Consider the following 18079-nt stretch of genomic DNA (forward strand, 5'->3'; position numbering starts at 1 on the left):
CTCCAATGCAGTGTTTGATTGCAAATACATGGCTCTAATGTGTAAAACATTCCCACCAATTGGTGAAGTCAAACTGCAATTACAGTCGTACGTATCTGCGAGCAATTGCCGCACCACCACATCAGTATACAGCTCAGATGCAAAAAATGGTCACGAAAAGAAAGAGTGGGCAAAAAAAAAAAAAAACGTTACTTATCCAAGCAAGTAACAAAGGCCCAAATTTCCGCAGGCCTCAGCACAAGCTCTAGCACAGGGAAGGCCGAGATGGATGTGAAACTTACTAACGTGCATGTATATCTCTGTCCGTGTTCCTCGCCCTCATGTGGACAGCCAAAGTTGGCATCGATCTCTCAGGCTACCTGGGCTATGGCTACGGTTGCCCCAGCATTTGCAGCTGTCCACCACAATTCCCAAATGCCATGTCCTGCGAAGGTCAAAAACTGGAGGTACTGAAGGGCCTACACCCACATTGCACACACGATGAAACTGATTTCATTTTCAGCTGAATGCCACTTCCTCGGTGCTTTGAACGATATTTGTTTGTGTGTTTCACAATCACGGTCATGTGACAAAGACCGCTTGAAATACCCATTATAAACGAGAATGGCAATCATAGAGTGCATCATCTCACCTCGTGCATTCGTTCTGAACAAAAATGGCATCGTTAACTGAACACGCTGCAATTATGGCCCATTATACCCGTGTCATCCATGTACCCTATTATGTCACATACATTGCAATTGTTAGTAGCTTTATTGATTACGAGCAAATAGAACCCCTCAATTTGCTGATGGGAGTATTGAGGGGGGAGAGCGACGCTTCACCACACATTGCTATCCACTCTGGGAGGTAGGGGATCTCAGGAGGGGGTAGGAATGAAGAGAATTGGATAGCAATGAGGGGGAAGTGGGGAGGGGAAGGGGGTGTTCTGTACTTGTGCTTGGTAGTGGAACTTGAAGGGAGGGGAGGGCTTGACTTGCATTTGGGAGGGGCTCTTGAAGGGGGGGGAGCGAAAACCACCTGTCATTTTCAAACAGCACCTCCCAATTTTAAAGAGATTATAACATGGGCTTCCCTTGAGGTGGGTGACTCAAACTGCGGCTGCCACCCTGTTTACCCATTTTGGAACTGGATCTCTACAAGGGGTCACACACTACCCAGAGATACCTGGAGTGCCAAAGAAGATGCAAACAAGACCCCTCCAGCAGCCGGACCCACCATCAAGATCAACCCCCACAGTCAGCAACCGACCACCCCTTCTCCACGGCCAACCATCCATTATCTGCAGCCTCCCACTCCTTGTTCATGGCCACCCACTCCTTGTCCGCAGTGTTCACTCCTTGTCCGTGGCCACGCAAATGTTGGCTGCAGCCGCCAACCCCTTGCCTGCAGCCATGTAGGCATTGTCCTCGGCCGCCCACCCCAGGTCCACGACTGCCCAAACGCTGTCTGCGGCCTCCTATGTCTTGTTTGCGGCTGCCCACGCCTTGCCCGTTGTGGCCCACACCTTGTCTTTGTCCTCACAAACGTTGTCTGCTGCCTCGCAAAGTTGTGCACAGCCCCACACACCTTGTCCACGAACATCCAAACGTTGTCTGCTACTTCGCAAGCATTGTCCGCAGAGTCACAAACATTATCCATGGCCGACCAACCCTGATCTGCCACCGACCACACCTAGTTCATGGACAACCACCCCTTCTCTATGGCCAACCACCATTGAGGTGGCCTCCCACTCCTTGTTCATGGCCACCCACTCCTTCTCTGCAACATTCACTCCTTGTCCGTGGTCACGCAAATGTTGGCTGCAGCTGCCAATCCTTGTCTGCAGCTTCGCAAACATTGTCCTTGGCCACCCACTTCAGGTCCACGGCTGCTCAAACGCTGTCTGTGGCCTCCTATGTCTTGTTTGCAGCTGCCTACGCCTTGGCCGCTGTGGCCCACGCCATGCTCACGAATGCCCAAATGTTGTTCATGGCAGTCCAAACGTTGTTGAAGGCGGCCCATGCTGCCAAAACGTTGTCTGTGGCCGTTCACTTCTTGTCCATGGCCACGCAAACATCGTCCACAGACACCTACTCCTTGTCCACAGGTGCCCAAATGTTGTCTACAGCTGGCAAGCATTGTCCGCAGACTCACAAACATTATCCATGGCCGACCAACCCTGATCTGCCACCGACCACACCTAGTTCATGGACAACCACCCCTTCTCTATGGCCAACCACCATAGAGGTGGCCTCCCACTCCTTGTCCATGGCCACCCACTCCTTCTCTGCAACATTCACTCCTTGTCCGTGGCCACGCAAATGTTGGCTGCAGCTGCCAATCCTTGTCTGCAGCTTCGCAAACATTGTCCTTGGCCACCCACTTCAGGTCCACGGCTGCTCAAACGCTGTCTATGGCCTCCTATGTCTTGTTCGCAGCTGCCTACGCCTTGGCCGCTGTGGCCCACGCCATGCTCACGAATGCCCAAATGTTGTTCATGGCAGTCCAAACGTTGTTGAAGGCAGCCCATGCTGCCAAAACGTTGTCTGTGGCCGTTCACTTCTTGTCCATGGCCACGCAAACATCGTCCACAGACACCTACTCCTTGTCCACAGGTGCCCAAATGTTGTCTACAGCTGGCCGCCACTTGTCCACAGCCGCCCAAACATTGTACATGGACTCCCAAGTCTTGTTCGCAGCCGCTCAAACGTTGTCCATGGCCACGCAAACATTGTCCAGGACACCAATGCCTTGTCTGCGGTCACCCACACTGTCCATGGCTGTCCCCACCTAGTCTACAGCTATGAAAATGTTGTCCATGACTGCCCACATCCTGTTCACAGCTGCCCACACATTGTCTGCAGCCTCGCAAAAGTTGTCCACGACCTCACAAATGTTGTCCATGGCTACCCACCCATTGTCCACAGGTGCCCAAACATTGTCTACGGCTGGCCACCACTTGGCTGCAGCCACCCAAACATTGTCCATGGCCTCCCAAGTCTCATTCACAGCCGCCCAAACGTTGTCCATAGCCCCAATGCCTTGTCTGCGGTCACCCACACCCTGTTGATTGCTGCCCCCACCTTGTCTGTGGCCATGAAAATGTTGTCCATACCCTGTTCGCGACTGCCCACACCTTGTCTGCACCCTTTCAAATGTCTGTGGCCTCACAAATATTGTCTATGGCCTCACAAATATTGTCCGTGACCACCCTCCCATTGTCCATAGCTGCCCAGCACGTCCAATGCTGGCCACCCATTGTCCATGCCATCCTATGACTTGTCCATAGCTGCCCAAACATTATCCACAACTGCCCACCACTTGTGCGCGGCCCCCTATGTCTTGTCTGCCACAGTGGCTCAAGCTTTGGCCGCAGCCACCCAAATGTTGTCTGTGGCCATCCAAACATTGGCTGGCCGCTCAAAAGTTGTACGTCGCCTCGCAACCTACAACCTGCCTGCGGCCAACCACAACTTGTACGGGGCCGCCCACACCTTGTCTGCCACGGTGGCTCAAACTTTGGCCGCAGCCACCCAAACGTTGTCTGTGGCCATCCAAACATTGGCTGGCTGCTCAAAAGTTGTACGTCGCCTCGCAAACGTCAGTGACTTCGCAAACGTTGCCAACCACAAATTGTCCACGGCCACACACCCCTTGTCCACGGCCGCTGACATTTTGTCCTTGGCCATCCACACCTTGTCTGTAGCCACCCAAATGTTGTCCGTGACCACCCATCTCTTGCCTGTGGTCGCTCAGATGGCCTTGTCTGCAGCGGCCCACACCTTGTCAGTGGCAGCCAAAACAATGTACACAGTTGTCCAGACATTGTCCGTGGCTGCACAAACGTTGTCCGCGGATGTGTAGCACTTGTTCACGGCCGACCACCCCTTTTCCACAGCCAACCACCCCTTATCTGAGGCCACCCACTCCTTGTCCACAGCCACCCACTGCTTGTCTGCAGCGTTCACTCCATGTCCGTGGCCATGCAAACGTTGGCTGCGGCCGCCAACCCCTTGTCCACAATTATGCAAACATTGTCCTTGGCCTCCCACCACTTGTCCATGGCTGCCCAAACGATGTCCTTGGCCTCCTACATCTTGTTCGTGACCGCCCATACCTTGGCTGCAGCGGGCCACGCCATGTTCGCGAATGCCCAAACATTATCCACAACAGTCCAAACATTATCTGCAGCCATTCACTCCATGTCCATGGCCACGCATATGTTGTCCACGGCTACCCACTCCTTGACCACAGGTAATTGTTTTTTGTTTTTGTGTAACAAAATTCTGGAATCATCAATGAATTGTTTTTTTTGTCTTTTGTGTAGCAAAATTCTCGAATCGTCAATGAATTGGTTTTTTTGTCTTTTGTGCAGCAAAATTCAGGAATCATCGATTAATAATTGTGTTTTGCTTTTGTTTTTTGTCTAACAAAATTCAGGAACCATCGATTAATTGTGCTTTTTTGTTTTTGTGTTACAAAATTCAGGAATCATTGATTAATTGTTTTTTCTTTTGTGCAACAAAATTCTGGAAACATTGATTAATTGTGCTTTTTTTTTTGTTTAACAAAATTCAGGAATCATCGCTTAATTGTCCTTTTTTTTGTCTTTTGTGTAACAAAATTCAGGAATCATTGATCAATTGTGCTTTTTTGTAACAAAATTCAGGAATCATCGATTGTGGGTTTTTGTCTTTTGCACAACAAAATTCTGGAATTGATTGTGGTTTTTTTTTGTTTTGTTTTTGTGTAACAAAATTCTGGAATCATTGATTAATTGTGCTTTTTTGTTTGTGTAACAAAATTCTGGAATCATCAATGAATCGTTTTTTTTGTTTTTGTGCAACAAAATTCTGGAATCATTGATTAATTGTGCTTTTTTTATTTTTGTGCAACAAAATTCAGGATTCATCGATTAATTGTGCTTTTTTGTAACAAAATTCAGGAATCGTCGATTGTGGTTTTTTCTTTTGCGCAACAAAATTCTGGAATCATCGATTGTGGTTTTTGTTTGTGTTTTTGTGTAACAAAATTCTGGAATCATTGATTAATTGTGCTTTTTTGTTTTTGTGTAACAGAATTCTGGAATCATTGATTGTGCTTTTTTGTTTTTGTGTAACAAAATTCAGGAATCATCGATCAATTGTGTTTTTTTGTTTTTGTGCAGCAAAATTCTCGAATCGTCAATGAATTGGTTTTTTTTGTCTTTTGTGCAGCAAAATTCAGGAATCATCGATTAATAATTGTGTTTTGCTTTTGTTTTTGTCTCACAAAATTCAGGAACCATCGATTAATTGTGCTTTTTTGTTTTTGTGTAACAAAATTCAGGAATCATTGATTAATTGTTTTTTCTTTTTGTGCAACAAAATTCTGGAATCATTGATTAATTGTGCTTTTTTGTTTTTGTGTAACAAAATTCAGGAATCATCGGTTAATTGTCCTTTTTTTGTCTTTTGTGTAACAAAATTCAGGAATCATTGATCAATTGTGCTTTTTTGTAACAAAATTCAGGAATCATCGATTGTGGGTTTTTGTCTTTTGCGCAACAAAATTCTGGAATTCATTGTGGTTTTTTTTGTTTTGTTTTTGTGTAACAAAATTCTGGAATCATTGATTAATTGTGCTTTTTTGTTTGTGTAACAAAATTCTGGAATCATTGATTAATTGTTTTTTTGTTGTTGTGTAACAAAATTCTGGAATCATCAATGAATCGTTTTTTTTTGTTTTTGTGCAACAAAATTCTGGAATCATTGATTAATTGTGCTTTTTTTTATTTTTGTGTAACAAAATTCAGGAATCATTGATTAATTGTGCTTTTTTGTAACAAAATTCAGGAATCGTCGATTGTGGTTTTTTTCTTTTGCGCAACAAAATTCTGGAATCATTGATTGTGGTTTTTGTTTTTGTTTTTGTGTAACAAAATTCTGGAATCATTGATTAATTGTGCTTTTTTGTTTTTGTGTAACAAAATTCAGGAATCATTGATCAATTGTGTTTTTTTGTTTTTGTGCAGCAAAATTCTGCAATCATAGGTTATTTTTTTTGTGTGTAACAAGATTTCAACCGGGAAATGTGCTGTTTTTAAGGACGTCACAGAGGACACAAACAACAGGCAGGAAGATCTAATGTAACATGATAAATAAGGAGGTGTAAAAGATTCTTCATCAGCATTGGTAAACTTCCAGAAATTGTTTTCTACATCCTTTAAAATCTTTATTTTATTTGAATTGAATTGTACACTTGAACACTAGAACACAAATCACCTTTGTGGCACTTTCAAAACCCTTTCATTTAGCTGTACTGGGACAAAATATTTATGCCCTGAGGGCCGAGTAACTATGAGAAGCGCTATGAGTATCAGCACTCATGGGGCCTGATGCCCTGATGGCAAAACAATTGTGTAAGATTCTGCGTTCTGACAAATATGGTGGTGCATAGCGCTGTTTGTTTCAAGCATCTTTTCCTCAAATATTGTTCCCAAACTGTAATTTTCTCCAAGAGGAGTTGGCAGCAGGTTTTTAATTGCACAAATGCATGGATAAACGTCGATGGCAACAAAAATCGCAACTTAGAGCAGCATCGTCAGCTCTGGATTGTTTTGTTTGACCATTCGGCTTTGTATGATTACCATCACGCCTGTTATCCAAGGGTCACAAAGAAAACGAGCATACTGTAGAGCAGCGTTTCTCAACCTTTTTACCCTTATGGAACCCTTGAAATAGTTTTCATGTCTCAGGGAACCCCTGCATAAAAATTATTATATACCATTATTAATATCTAGCTCTTTTATATTTTTATCGTAGTTCACGTGGTAAATATAACATTTTTTTTTTCAGATACCTGGTTTAAGGAAAGAATGACCCCCTTTTGGTCAAATTTATTGGCAATGAAAAAAAAAACCATACTGCTCGTTTATGAGACCTCACACCGAGGTTTTAATTCACAAAAAAAATTAATTATTTTTGTTTTCTTTGAAAGTGTTTGTCAACCCCGAGTCTGTTTGACAATTGAAAAACACACCTCATGTAACTTGATAAACAAAACTTAAACAAATAAAACTGAAGCAATAAAGGTAAACAGAAGAACTAACCTTGAGAGAGAGAGACTTCGCACTAGGAAGCACAGACAAGATAGATGGACACCGTGCGTGCGTCCCGTACTTGAGTCAGTCACTCAATGGTACACGAATCCGCCGCGTACAGGACGTCCACTAACCAGTGAGGGCGGTTTCTCACTGGCGCCATATAGACATCGTTAAATACATTCCCTATGGTTGTTATAATTGTAAATAATACAGGAGGTTGAAGCCTCTATTATAATAACCAAGGAGTTTCCAACAATATGCCGTACGTGTATTGTAAAATTACGAATATTAAATCAAACAAAAACTACTCAAAAATACATTAGCCTTTTTATTACTGTTTCTCGCGGAACCCCAAGCGACCTCTTGCGGAACCCTAGAGTTCCGGGGAACCCCTGTTGAGAAACACTGCTGTCGAGTGTCGATCATGCTCGGAAATGCAAAGCAAGAGTTTAAAAATCTCTTCGCTCGTCCTTTTTCTCAAGACTGCACAGGTTTAGGTTTTCCACGAAGTCTCCAGTAATTAAACATGAATTGCATCATTTTTAACCTCATAAATGCAAATATCCCATCATGCAAAGATCACACCATGTTAGTTACCAGCTATGACGTAGTAAAGTAGAGTTCCAAAATTCCCAGAGATTAAAAAAGACTCTGTTGGTGTCAGTCGCTGATTGTGGAGTGCTGGACTCAGACCAGCTCACTTTTGTATGCTTTGCAAAACCGACATTTTTGGGTTCCAGTGTTGATCGGATACAACATTTGCCATTTTCCCTTTTCGATTCCAATCCGACATTGGCCTTTTTCCCACAACATCCCGTCTGACGCCAATCCGATCTTAAACTCTGCTGAAGGTTCATTTTCTCTCCAACATGGTCTGTCCATTTCTCTTTCACTGAATCAGTGTGTGTAGTGACCAACCTGCGGGTCTTTTCCTCGAGTCGGTTGCACATATCTGCCAAATTGCCATGCCATGCCATCCTGCCATGCCATCTTCTTGTGCCATGCCATCTCTTGAGTGCCATCCAGACGTTGATGTTGGCCTTGCGAAACGCTGGTCAGGTTATCTGTTTTTTCAACACCTGCTGGAGAACATGCACGTCCAGTTTATCATGCTTCATGTACCATTTGACCTCGGCCTTAAACACGTGTGGCCACTAGAAATGGTTTCATGTCAATTTATGGCCTCGGAAAGGGTTAGTTCAAATACGTCATATTCGGCCTGGCTCGCTGTTATTTTAGCCTCGAGTCCTGCTAGATTTTTCAAATTCATCTTGTCTAGCCTCGGGTCTTTGTGCCAGCAAAACCTGGCTATTTGCTGTTGTTGTTAATTTATTTACAATATTCTCAATTGTGTTCGAATGAGCATTGTTGTCTTGAAACAGTACTCCTCTCATCAGCAGTCCACGGCACCTCCGTTGGAAAGACTGTTTCAATTTATCACATAGCAATTGTTGCAGTAGGGGTCTTATTTAACAGCGGTCACCGGTGAAGGAATGAGTCACAATTTTCCTGTGGCAAAAAACTTTCCACTCACAGCAGCATAGATTTTCTTACCGACAGAGGGGCTCTAAATATTGTTGAAGAAGGTGAGTTGGAGTCCCGCCATTGTATGCTTGCTTACTTTCTCTCCAATGTGCAGTGATGAGCCCACATCTTGTCTCCAGTTATGATACACTTCAAGAAGCAAACAACTTCGGCCTCAAAACAAGAAATAAACGACTGTATACTGCATGATCATTTGTAAATCGCCAGTTTTTTTTTTTCACATAAGATCCTCCACATGCACAATGTGGTATTCAAACACGATAGGGTCAAACCAGAGGTAGTGAGTGTGTCAGCAACATGAACCATTTTTGTTTAAGAACTTGTGCATTCGCTCATAAAGTTTTCTTCTGTAAAGACACAGACAGATAGACAGACAGGGATGAAAACATAACCTGAAAAAAACATGAAAAAAATCTCTGTCTCCATCTCTCTCTCCATCTCTCTCTCCGTCTCCCTCTCCATCTCCCTCTCCACCTCTGTCTCCATCTCCCTCTCCCTCTCCACCTCCGTCTCCCTCTCCACTTTCGTCTCCATCTCCATCTCCCTCTCACTCTCCGCCTCCCCCTCCACCTCCGTCTCCCTCTTACTCCCCGTTTCCCTCTTCCTCTCCCGCTCCATCTCCCTCTCCGTCTCCCTCTCCATCTCCGTTTCCCTCTCACTCTCCATCTCCCTCTCACTCGCAGTCTCCCTCTCCGTCTCCCCCACCCCCTCTACCTCCATCTGCCTCTCCCTCTCCCTCTCTCTCTTTGTTTGGATGTGTTCTATGTACGGCCACATCTTTTCAGTTACAAACTCCATACTTTGGGTACAAATACAACTTTATGTGGGGTGTAACATAAGTCAGGTTCGATCTGTGACCTGCTACAGGTACCATGTAAACCTGTACTAACCTGTTCCATGGTCGGGTTGTCGGCGACTAAACCGTCTCCCCCACCAGGTTTTCTGGTGAGGAGGGTGTTTGGATATGGACACCCAGCAGGATTAAAAACAAAACCTGTCAAAGGGCGGAGGAGCTCCTTGTGAGCCAACGGCCATCCATATCTAGTGCCCAACTGTGTCTGCGGACGTCCTCCTGCAGTTGGGTCACTTCTTATTAGGAGGTTGGTGGCAGGATTTGCACTCCGGCCACCGTAAAACCCTTCATTCCGCAAAACGCAAAAACGCAAAAAAATCTGAAAACCCACTCCGTGGGAGTACCTCCTGTGCAGCTTCCCTTCGCAGGGCAGCTCACCGGATGACGGGATTGGGGCAAAGCCTTTGGGACCCCCAATCTTTGATAGGAGGGAAACCATGGGGTAACATCCCTGGGTCAGATTGCGGGAGAGTGTGTCGGAGTGGTGCTGAGGTGTCGTCCACCAGACGGCGGTCTCCTTGGGTTAACCTGAGGCGGTCCCTTCGGGTGGGTGCCTGGAATGTCCTATCCCTAAGAGAGGATGATCACCTGTCTCTGTTATCATCTGAGCTCAAGCGTTTGGACATTGGGATTGCAGCTCTCTCTGAGGTTCGGAGACCGGATTGCGGCGAGATAATGGTGGGTGGTTACACCTACTATTGGTCTGGTCGCTCTGATGGTTACCATACCCAAGGAGTTGCTGTAGCTGTGTCCAATAAGTTGACCCCAACGATAATTGAGGTAACACCGGTCAACGAGCGTATTATGAGATTAAGGATTCGTCACTCCTTAGGTGTCATTTCCCTGGTCTCTGTTTATGCTCCAACTGAGGCGAGTGATCTTACCGTGAAGGATGCATTCTACGCCACACTCGAGTCTGTGGTTGATCAGTGCCCCAGACGAGATACACTTCTAGTCTTGGGGGATTTCAATGCATCGACTGGAACTGATAGGGACGGTTACGAGGTGTGTGTTGGTCCCCATGGGTCAGGAACTATGAACCAGAATGGCACTAAGTTCCTTGACTTTGCAAGAAGTCATGGACTTAGGGTGGCTGGTTCATGGTTTCAGCGCCCACAAGCTCATCGCTGGACTTGGTATTCCAACGCTGGCGGTGTGGCAAAGGAGATTGACCATGTCCTCATTGACGGTCGTTGGAGGATGATCCAGAACTGCAGGGTCTACCGGAGTGCTCAGTTCCTCAATACTGACCACAGGCTTGTTGTAGCAACTCTAAAGCTGCACCTTAAATCCTGGAGAATGGTACCATCCCAGCCGAGGCTGGATGTTGCCAAGCTCAGGGATGAGAGAGTAGCTGAGGAGTTTGCGAACAGGCTGAGTGGACACTTGGGGGTCTGGGTGCTTTGGGGGGTCCTGAAGAGTTGTGGAGCGCCTTCAAGACCACCGTCCTTGATGTTGCCGGTGGATGCCTTGGAGCTCACCGCAGGGCAAAGAAGAATTTTGTCTCTCAAGGGACACTGGATACCATTGACCAGAGTCGCAGGGCCAGGCTGAATGGCAGAGCTGAGCTGTTCAGGGAGCTGAGGCGTAACACTGTACGTGCACTGAGGGTGGACAAGGAGGCCTATGTGCGAGGAATCTGTGAGGGGGTAGAGCATCACCTGTGGACAGGTGATTCTCGTCCCGCTTACAGGGGAATTCGCGCATTACGTTCGTCCAAGCCCATCCCTCTGAGCACTACAGTTCGAGCAGAGAGTGGTAGGCTCCTGACAGAGGAGTCTGAAGTGAAGGCCCGCTGGGCCGGTTACTTTGAGCGGTTGTACCAGGCTGATCCCCCAGCTGTCGAGTTGGACGTCAAGGGTGTTACAATCCCTGTTGCTGACCCTCGAATCAACTGTGGTCCACCTACGCTTGTGGAAACACGGGCTGCGGTGAACCAGTTGAAACGGGGCAAAGCTCCAGGGATCTGTGGCATCCATGCCGAACTTCTCAAGGCTGGTGGAAATGCTGCACTCGTGTCGTTGCATGCAGTTCTGTGCTCTGCCTGGAACACAGGCATCATCCCAACTGACTGGAAGAGGGGCCTTGTTGTCCCTCTCTGGAAAGGGAAGGGTGATCGCCAAGACTGCAACAACTACCGAGGGGTGACGCTGCTCTCAGTGCCAGGCAAGGTCTTTGCTCGGATAATTCTCGATAGGGTTCGCCACCATCTGCTTGAGCATCAGCGTCCAGAGCAGTCAGGCTTTACACCAAAGAGGTCAACGATTGACCGTATCCTTGCTCTTCGTGTCCTCACCGAACGCAGACGAGAGTTTCGGCAGGGGCTGCTTGCAGCCTATGTTGATCTCTGTAAAGCGTTCGATTCAGTGAATCGGGATGCCCTCTGGAGGATTCTTGGTCTTCGTGGGGTGCCAACAAAACTGATCGATCTGATGTCTGAACTCTACTCTAGTACTGAGAGTGCTGTGAAGTGTGGTGGTACCATCTCTGACTTATTTCCAGTTGTTACTGGAGTTCGTCAGGGATGTGTACTTGCCCCCACACTTTTCAGCACTTGTATGGACTGGATTCTAGGGAGGATGTCGGAGAGATCAAGTTGCGGTGCGTCATTTGGGAATGTCAAGATCTCGGACCTTGACTTTGCAGATGATGCAGTCATCTTTGCGGAGACTTTAGACATCCTCTTGGGGGCCCTCGAGGTGCTGAATGAGGAGTCGGAGCCGTTGGGATTACGGGTTTCTTGGGTCAAAACTAAGATCCAGGGTTTCGGTGACATCTTGGATGCTGCTGTCCTGTCTGTGTCTGTTTGTGGTGAGGATGTTGAGGTCGTGGAGAGATTCACTTACCTTGGCAGTGATATTCATGTCTCTGCTGGCTGCGAGTCAGAGGTCAATAGACGTCTGGGTCGGGCCTGGGGAGTCATGGATTCACTGGATCATGGGGTGTGGCGCTGCCGGTACCTGTGCGGGAGGACGAAAGTCCGAGTCTTCAGGTCCTTGGTACTTCCAGTCTTGCTCTATGGGTGCGAGACTTGGACTCTGACCAAGGATCTGAGACGGAGACTTAATTCCTTTGGTACCAGGTCTCTTCGGAGAATCCTTGGCTATCGCTGGTCGGATTTTGTGTCCAACGAGCGGTTGCTGAGAGAGACTCGGATGAGATTTGTTACCTGCATAGTCCGTGAGCATCAGTTGCGGCTGTATGGACATGTGGCTCGTTTTCCTGACTCTGATCCTGCTCACCAGATTCTCTCAGCGAGGGAGTCTCATGAGTGGAGGAGGCCAGTGGGTCGACCACGTGCCTCATGGTTGCAACAGGTTGACCATCATCTCAAGGAGATGGGGATGGGCCTGGCATCTGCCTGGGGGATGGCCAGACGGAGGCCCCTGGAGTACCGGCGAAAAGTGGACGCAGCGACATGCTGTTCTGGCACATGCTCCCACACCTGACCTGACCTAACATAAGCTATGTGGTCATGGCTTCATGCAGGGGTGTGGTGGAGAAGGGGGGGGGGGAGAGGAGGAGGCATAAATTCTCCATGTAAATGTTTCCCGTGTAGCACAACCTGGTGGTGGCCGCAGAGGGCATTACAATTCCCATATTTCCTTTGGCTACAAAGTGTGACTTATTCACCTTTCTCTTCCCATGCAACACCAGGTAAATCCACTAGTGTCTTATAAAATCCACAATTAAGATAGCATGGAATGCCAAAGTTCGAATTGCGCTGCAATTCTACAAAATCTCACAATGTTAAACTTCTCTCCAAATAATTTATTAACTTTCCAAAGTTGATTCCATTCCCACCCACTCACCCCATGGTCATATGTATACATGCCTTGCAAGTGACTTGCGTTGTGACATTATCATTATGTCAGGTTACCTAAGTTGCAAGTTTGTTGTAATTATGGAGACAGGTGCAGGTTGTGAAGAATGCTGAACATTTGAGATCGGGTATATTGCCGTCGACCTTGACGAGCCTTTCGCGACCAATTTCTCACTCCATCACCATTTGCCATGATAGCAAAAAAAAAAAAACCTGATTTGGCAAATTTCTTTAGCTCCATGCCACCTACATCACGTGACCAACATAATTTGCATCTCAAGTTCATCCTGATATCAAATTCAGTTCAAACAACGTGGCCACATATTACATATTACACTGAAGACAGCCAGGTACCATGAATCTTTGTTTGTGTTTACTGTTCTGTCGTTATGCGTGTGATGATTCATTGGCTCTCGTATCTCGTGTGATGAAATCTTTAAGGAATTAAAAATGAGCCTCCTACCTTTATGCCTACCCTCAGAAACTGCCAGCAATTCCACAACGCATTCAGTACCTCTACCTGAACAACAATCAAATCGATGAAATCAAAGAAGATTTCTTTGCAAATGCCTCGGGCCTTTCCTGGCTTGTGATGCAGTACAACAACCTCGTCAGTGACACCATTTCTGGCTCTGCTTTCACTCATCTCGAGGGCCTACAGAGACTGTACCTGGATTACAACAGCCTTTCAGAAATTCCGGGCTCACTACCGACCGGCCTCAAAGAGTTGAGTATCAACCACAACCGGCTGAACAAACTGGACATCGGTTACTTGGTCAATCTGACCAAACTCAGGATCAACTACAACAGTCTAACAGATCTGGGTGATAGCTTAAAGGTGAGAGGCAATTAGTTGGGTAAGAGATGATATTTTGGGTTATTTGGGATCACATGCTTTAAAAACAAGCTGGCAAGATGGCTGAGAGGTGTGCATACGTGCCTCCAAGCTGTCTCGCCTGGGGTGGGTTCGAATCCAGACAGTTTATAACTGTCATCCTGGTGTTTCACAGGCAGGCTCATTCAGCAATGTGTGTGCCGTCCCTCGGATGGATGTTAAACGAGTGTCCCGTCTGCCGACATTAGATGGTACATGTTGGAGATCCCACGGTGTCCTTTGCGAATTTGACGATGGCCAAATTACAAATTCCTGCCCTTAACCGAATGTCAGGCCTGGGCCAGCCGGTTCGTGAAAGACTTGGGCTAAGCTTTCCCCTGGCCATCCCCTCAAGAATGTGGGAATAATTGAAGCCGTCAAAGAAGAAAATACTTTAAAACAATGGGAAAAACTTCCCGTCCTTACTTTTAATTAGTATTCATTAGTCCGATGTATGATTAGTGCTAAAGTTTCTGACTGCAATCTGCCCGAACCATGAAGGAAGAAAATTGAAATCCACTGGGTGAAGGCCTAGGAACATCACCAGAGTCAAGACAATCGGATGAGACAAACGATTATGACGCACACATTTTGTCTGACATAGAAACAACAGATAGATAAGCCATTTGGTAGAAGAGGTGTGTCACCTGTGTGTCACCTGAATAAAATGGTGCACAATGAGAAAGGCAAAATGAATTCTTTCAGAGCCACCATTAACACAGGTGGTTCCAATTTGACAACATTGAACAAGTTTAGTTAAATAATTTTGAAAGGATTGATTGTACCATGTATACATACATAAAACCATGGTGGTGTCTTAACGTTTAAGGTGGCAAGCTTAAGATCTTAAGGTCCTGAGTGTCAAGCTCCTGTTGTGCCATAAATAACACCAGGTGGGGTTAACTCAACCTGTCATCCTTCCGAGGTCGGCAAAATGAGTACCAGCTTGCTGGTATCCTGCGTCGGAGTGGCGACCCGTTCAGGATTGTGCGCAATAGCCAAGGAGACCGCTTCGGCAGCACCGACGCTCTTTACAGAGTCTGGTCCCAGTGGATGGATGGGAATGTACAGCGTGTTGATTGGCACAGGAAGATTCAAGGAAGTTCTGAGTTTACATACTTGCACACAGTTTCCATACTTTACTTGAAGCTTGACACTCAAGACAGTTTCCCCTGGCGGAAAACCAACAATGTGAAATGCCGTGCAGAATGTCCAAAAACTGAAACACAGTACGTATAGCAAGTCCACGATCCCTGGCTGCCAGCTCGTGGTATTTCCTGTAAAATGTTGTCATAGACAATAAACATTGTCTGCTTGTCCCAATTTTGTTGCAAATCAGTCCCAACACCATTCAAACAGCGATTTGATGACTGGTGTGTTGTTGCCTCGAGTCGGGTGAAGTGTTGCGAGGTACAAACTTTTCCAATACCTGTTAACCTGCCAACTTTGAGTAGTAAAACGACAGCACGCTGAGTCATTATTGACTTGCTATGGTAGTTCCTGAACCAAGAATGGCATTCCCCACATAGCTGGAGTAAGCCGAAGGTTGCCCAAAGACGGGACGGCACCCAAGATGGGACGTTGTAAATACTTGTTTAAAAATCGCTGCAGTTGGAAAAAATTCAGTTTAATACTTTTACGGTTGTGGGGGTAGATGGATGAATTTAATAGGAAAGTTAGGATTGCATAGAGTTGTTTGGTCCATGGACGTGTAGGAAACATCTCGATGTAATTAAGATGGGAGACTGTGAGCTTAAGTGCTACATGGTCACCAAACGGGGAGGGGGGGGGTTGCTGTGTTAATTAGACAAGGATTAAGGATAAGTTCCCTGAGTATGAGATTGTACTCTGTGACCTATTCTTACCTTTTTACATTTACAAGCGAGCCAGGCATGCCGAGCAAGCAATGGCCCCACCTTCTTGGGTTTGGTGCGAGAAAGCCATGCCCCGGAGGTGGAACGGTTGTTCGGTATGACGTCAGGAGAGATAGAGAGGCGAGGAGGTTGTTGGCTTTGTTGGTTCAGTTCGAAGTGAGGGACGGACGTGGTCGAAAGAGAACGTAGCTAGGAGATGGCCTGTAAGAACAGGGCTTTACGATGCATGAAGAAGACGGCACGATTCTCGTGTTCATGCTGAGGCGAATTAGCTTGCGTACTGAGCAAGACACTGGTCGTTGGCTCTTGGTTGGGTCATGAGAGACGGAGTATGTCGTTGAAGGGGATGGCACCATTCTGCAGAGTGCCGCGTATCGGCAAGCATGACAGACGAAGAAGCTGCACCACGGTCAGTGAGCCTTGGTGTTGAATACCGTTCACGAATTGCCTGACGAACGTTCCTGCTGCGAGAGAGCGGCTCGGCGTCATTTTTGGGGCGTGCCAAATGTGCAGGACGAAGCGCCTCGATTCCAAGTTCCATAAAGACAATCTCTGGATCAAGCTAAGTGTCAGAATAAAGGAAGGATTTTCTTTTATTTTGTTTCCCCTTTTCTGTTTTTAAGTCTGTGTGTAGAGGTGCCTCGATTTCGACTTTAGTTTACCTCATGTGTTGTTACATTCTGAATTATCGTCCCTTGTAAATATTTGTCTATTTTCATTAAATTCCGCGGGTATTTTAGGTCGCTGTGTCTGTGCATTTGTCGTGGGGTTCCAGTAATAAACCCACATTGTGTTCCCCTGTGCATCTATCTGTGCCTCCGTCGCTCCGCTAGTGCCACACCCCACCCCTCCAGCATGCGTTATAATCTCCGAGGATCAACGTGTCCTCCTCCAAAGGAAAACCACTCATCTACCCGGGCTGGTGGTGTTAACCACCCATCACAATTTGAGTCGGGGGATTAACCCAAACCGCCAGTCCCACAACATTTGTTACTCAGGAGTGGGATATGAACCCCCCCCCCCCCACTCCCAGACTCCCTCGGGAGTGCAGGATTCGAACTTTGAACAACATTTCACAGGAGGGGCATGAAATTGTTGATTCCAAGAACGCTTGGAAATTTAAGGGAGAGAAAAAATATATTTCTCTGGGGGGATTAAACATGTGCAGAAAATGGTGGACGAGCTCAAAATGGCGGTTCGGAGGGAAGTTAGTAGGAATGAAGGAAGTGAGTCGAGTGTAGAGCTGGTTGATAAGCATTGGATAAAAGTTTCCTGCATCCCGAGCGGGGACTCCCACCGCCAGATTCCCCTCCCAGAGGACAAAGCGATTCCACTGGGATCCACACCCAATTGTGGCAGATCGGCTTTGCCAAAACCATTTGAGATTAATCAGATGATGGAAATGATAAAAGCAACGAGGGATGATATGCAAAAAATAAACGGGAATATACAAGCAGGACAAAATCAACTGAGCGGTGATATGAAAGTAAGTCAAGAAAAACTGGCTGAGGATATGAGAGTGATGGGTGATGGAATCAGGGAGGAAATGAAGGTGGGTCAGGAGGAGCTGAAGGCGGAGCTGGAAAAGGTAAATGCGAGGCAGCAAAGTGTGGACGTCAGGCTGGCGGAGGTAAAGGGCGAGATGCAAAAACGTAGGAATAGGTCACAGGGGAAATCGCATACTGGGGGAACTTATCCTTAATCCCTATCTAATTAACACCACGCCCCCCCCACCCCTCGTGCGGTGACACGTAACACTTAAGCTCACAGTCTCCCTACTTAATTACATCGAGATGTCTCCTTCACGTCCACGGACCAAAATAACGCTATTCAATCCGAACTTTCCGATGAAATTCCTCCATCTACTCCCACAACCGTAACAATACTTTTAAATGTCTTCCAATTGCAGCAATTGTTAATGAAGACTTGGGTGGAGTCCCATCGTTGGGAAACCTTAGGCTAATGTGGATTATTCTTTGCAGAAAGAGATATGTACGATTGGCTTGCATGTTATTCTTCATGAGAAGTGACTGATCAGAACTCT

At 46.6% G+C, this 18079-nt stretch overlaps 1 protein-coding gene across 2 annotated transcripts in view; it reads left to right on the top strand.

The window, feature by feature from the left end:
* LOC147019309 (fibromodulin-like) overlaps positions 1-18079 on the top strand; it is a 40145-nt gene that overhangs the window by 15287 nt on the left and 6779 nt on the right. The window contains exons 3-4 of one of the 2 annotated variants that reach the window (XM_085899691.1): positions 331-446; positions 13769-14125. In XM_085899691.1, coding sequence (XP_085755817.1) covers positions 331-446; positions 13769-14125 — 473 coding nt within the window. The remainder of the gene's footprint in view (positions 1-330; positions 447-13768; positions 14126-18079) is intronic. The other variant, XM_085899692.1, reaches the window with a different exon arrangement.

This window comes from Eptatretus burgeri, chromosome 10 (genome assembly GCF_056783735.1).
Source record: "Eptatretus burgeri isolate ZD-2024b chromosome 10, Ebu_testis_v1, whole genome shotgun sequence".
Classification (NCBI taxonomy): Eukaryota; Metazoa; Chordata; class Myxini; order Myxiniformes; family Myxinidae; genus Eptatretus; species Eptatretus burgeri.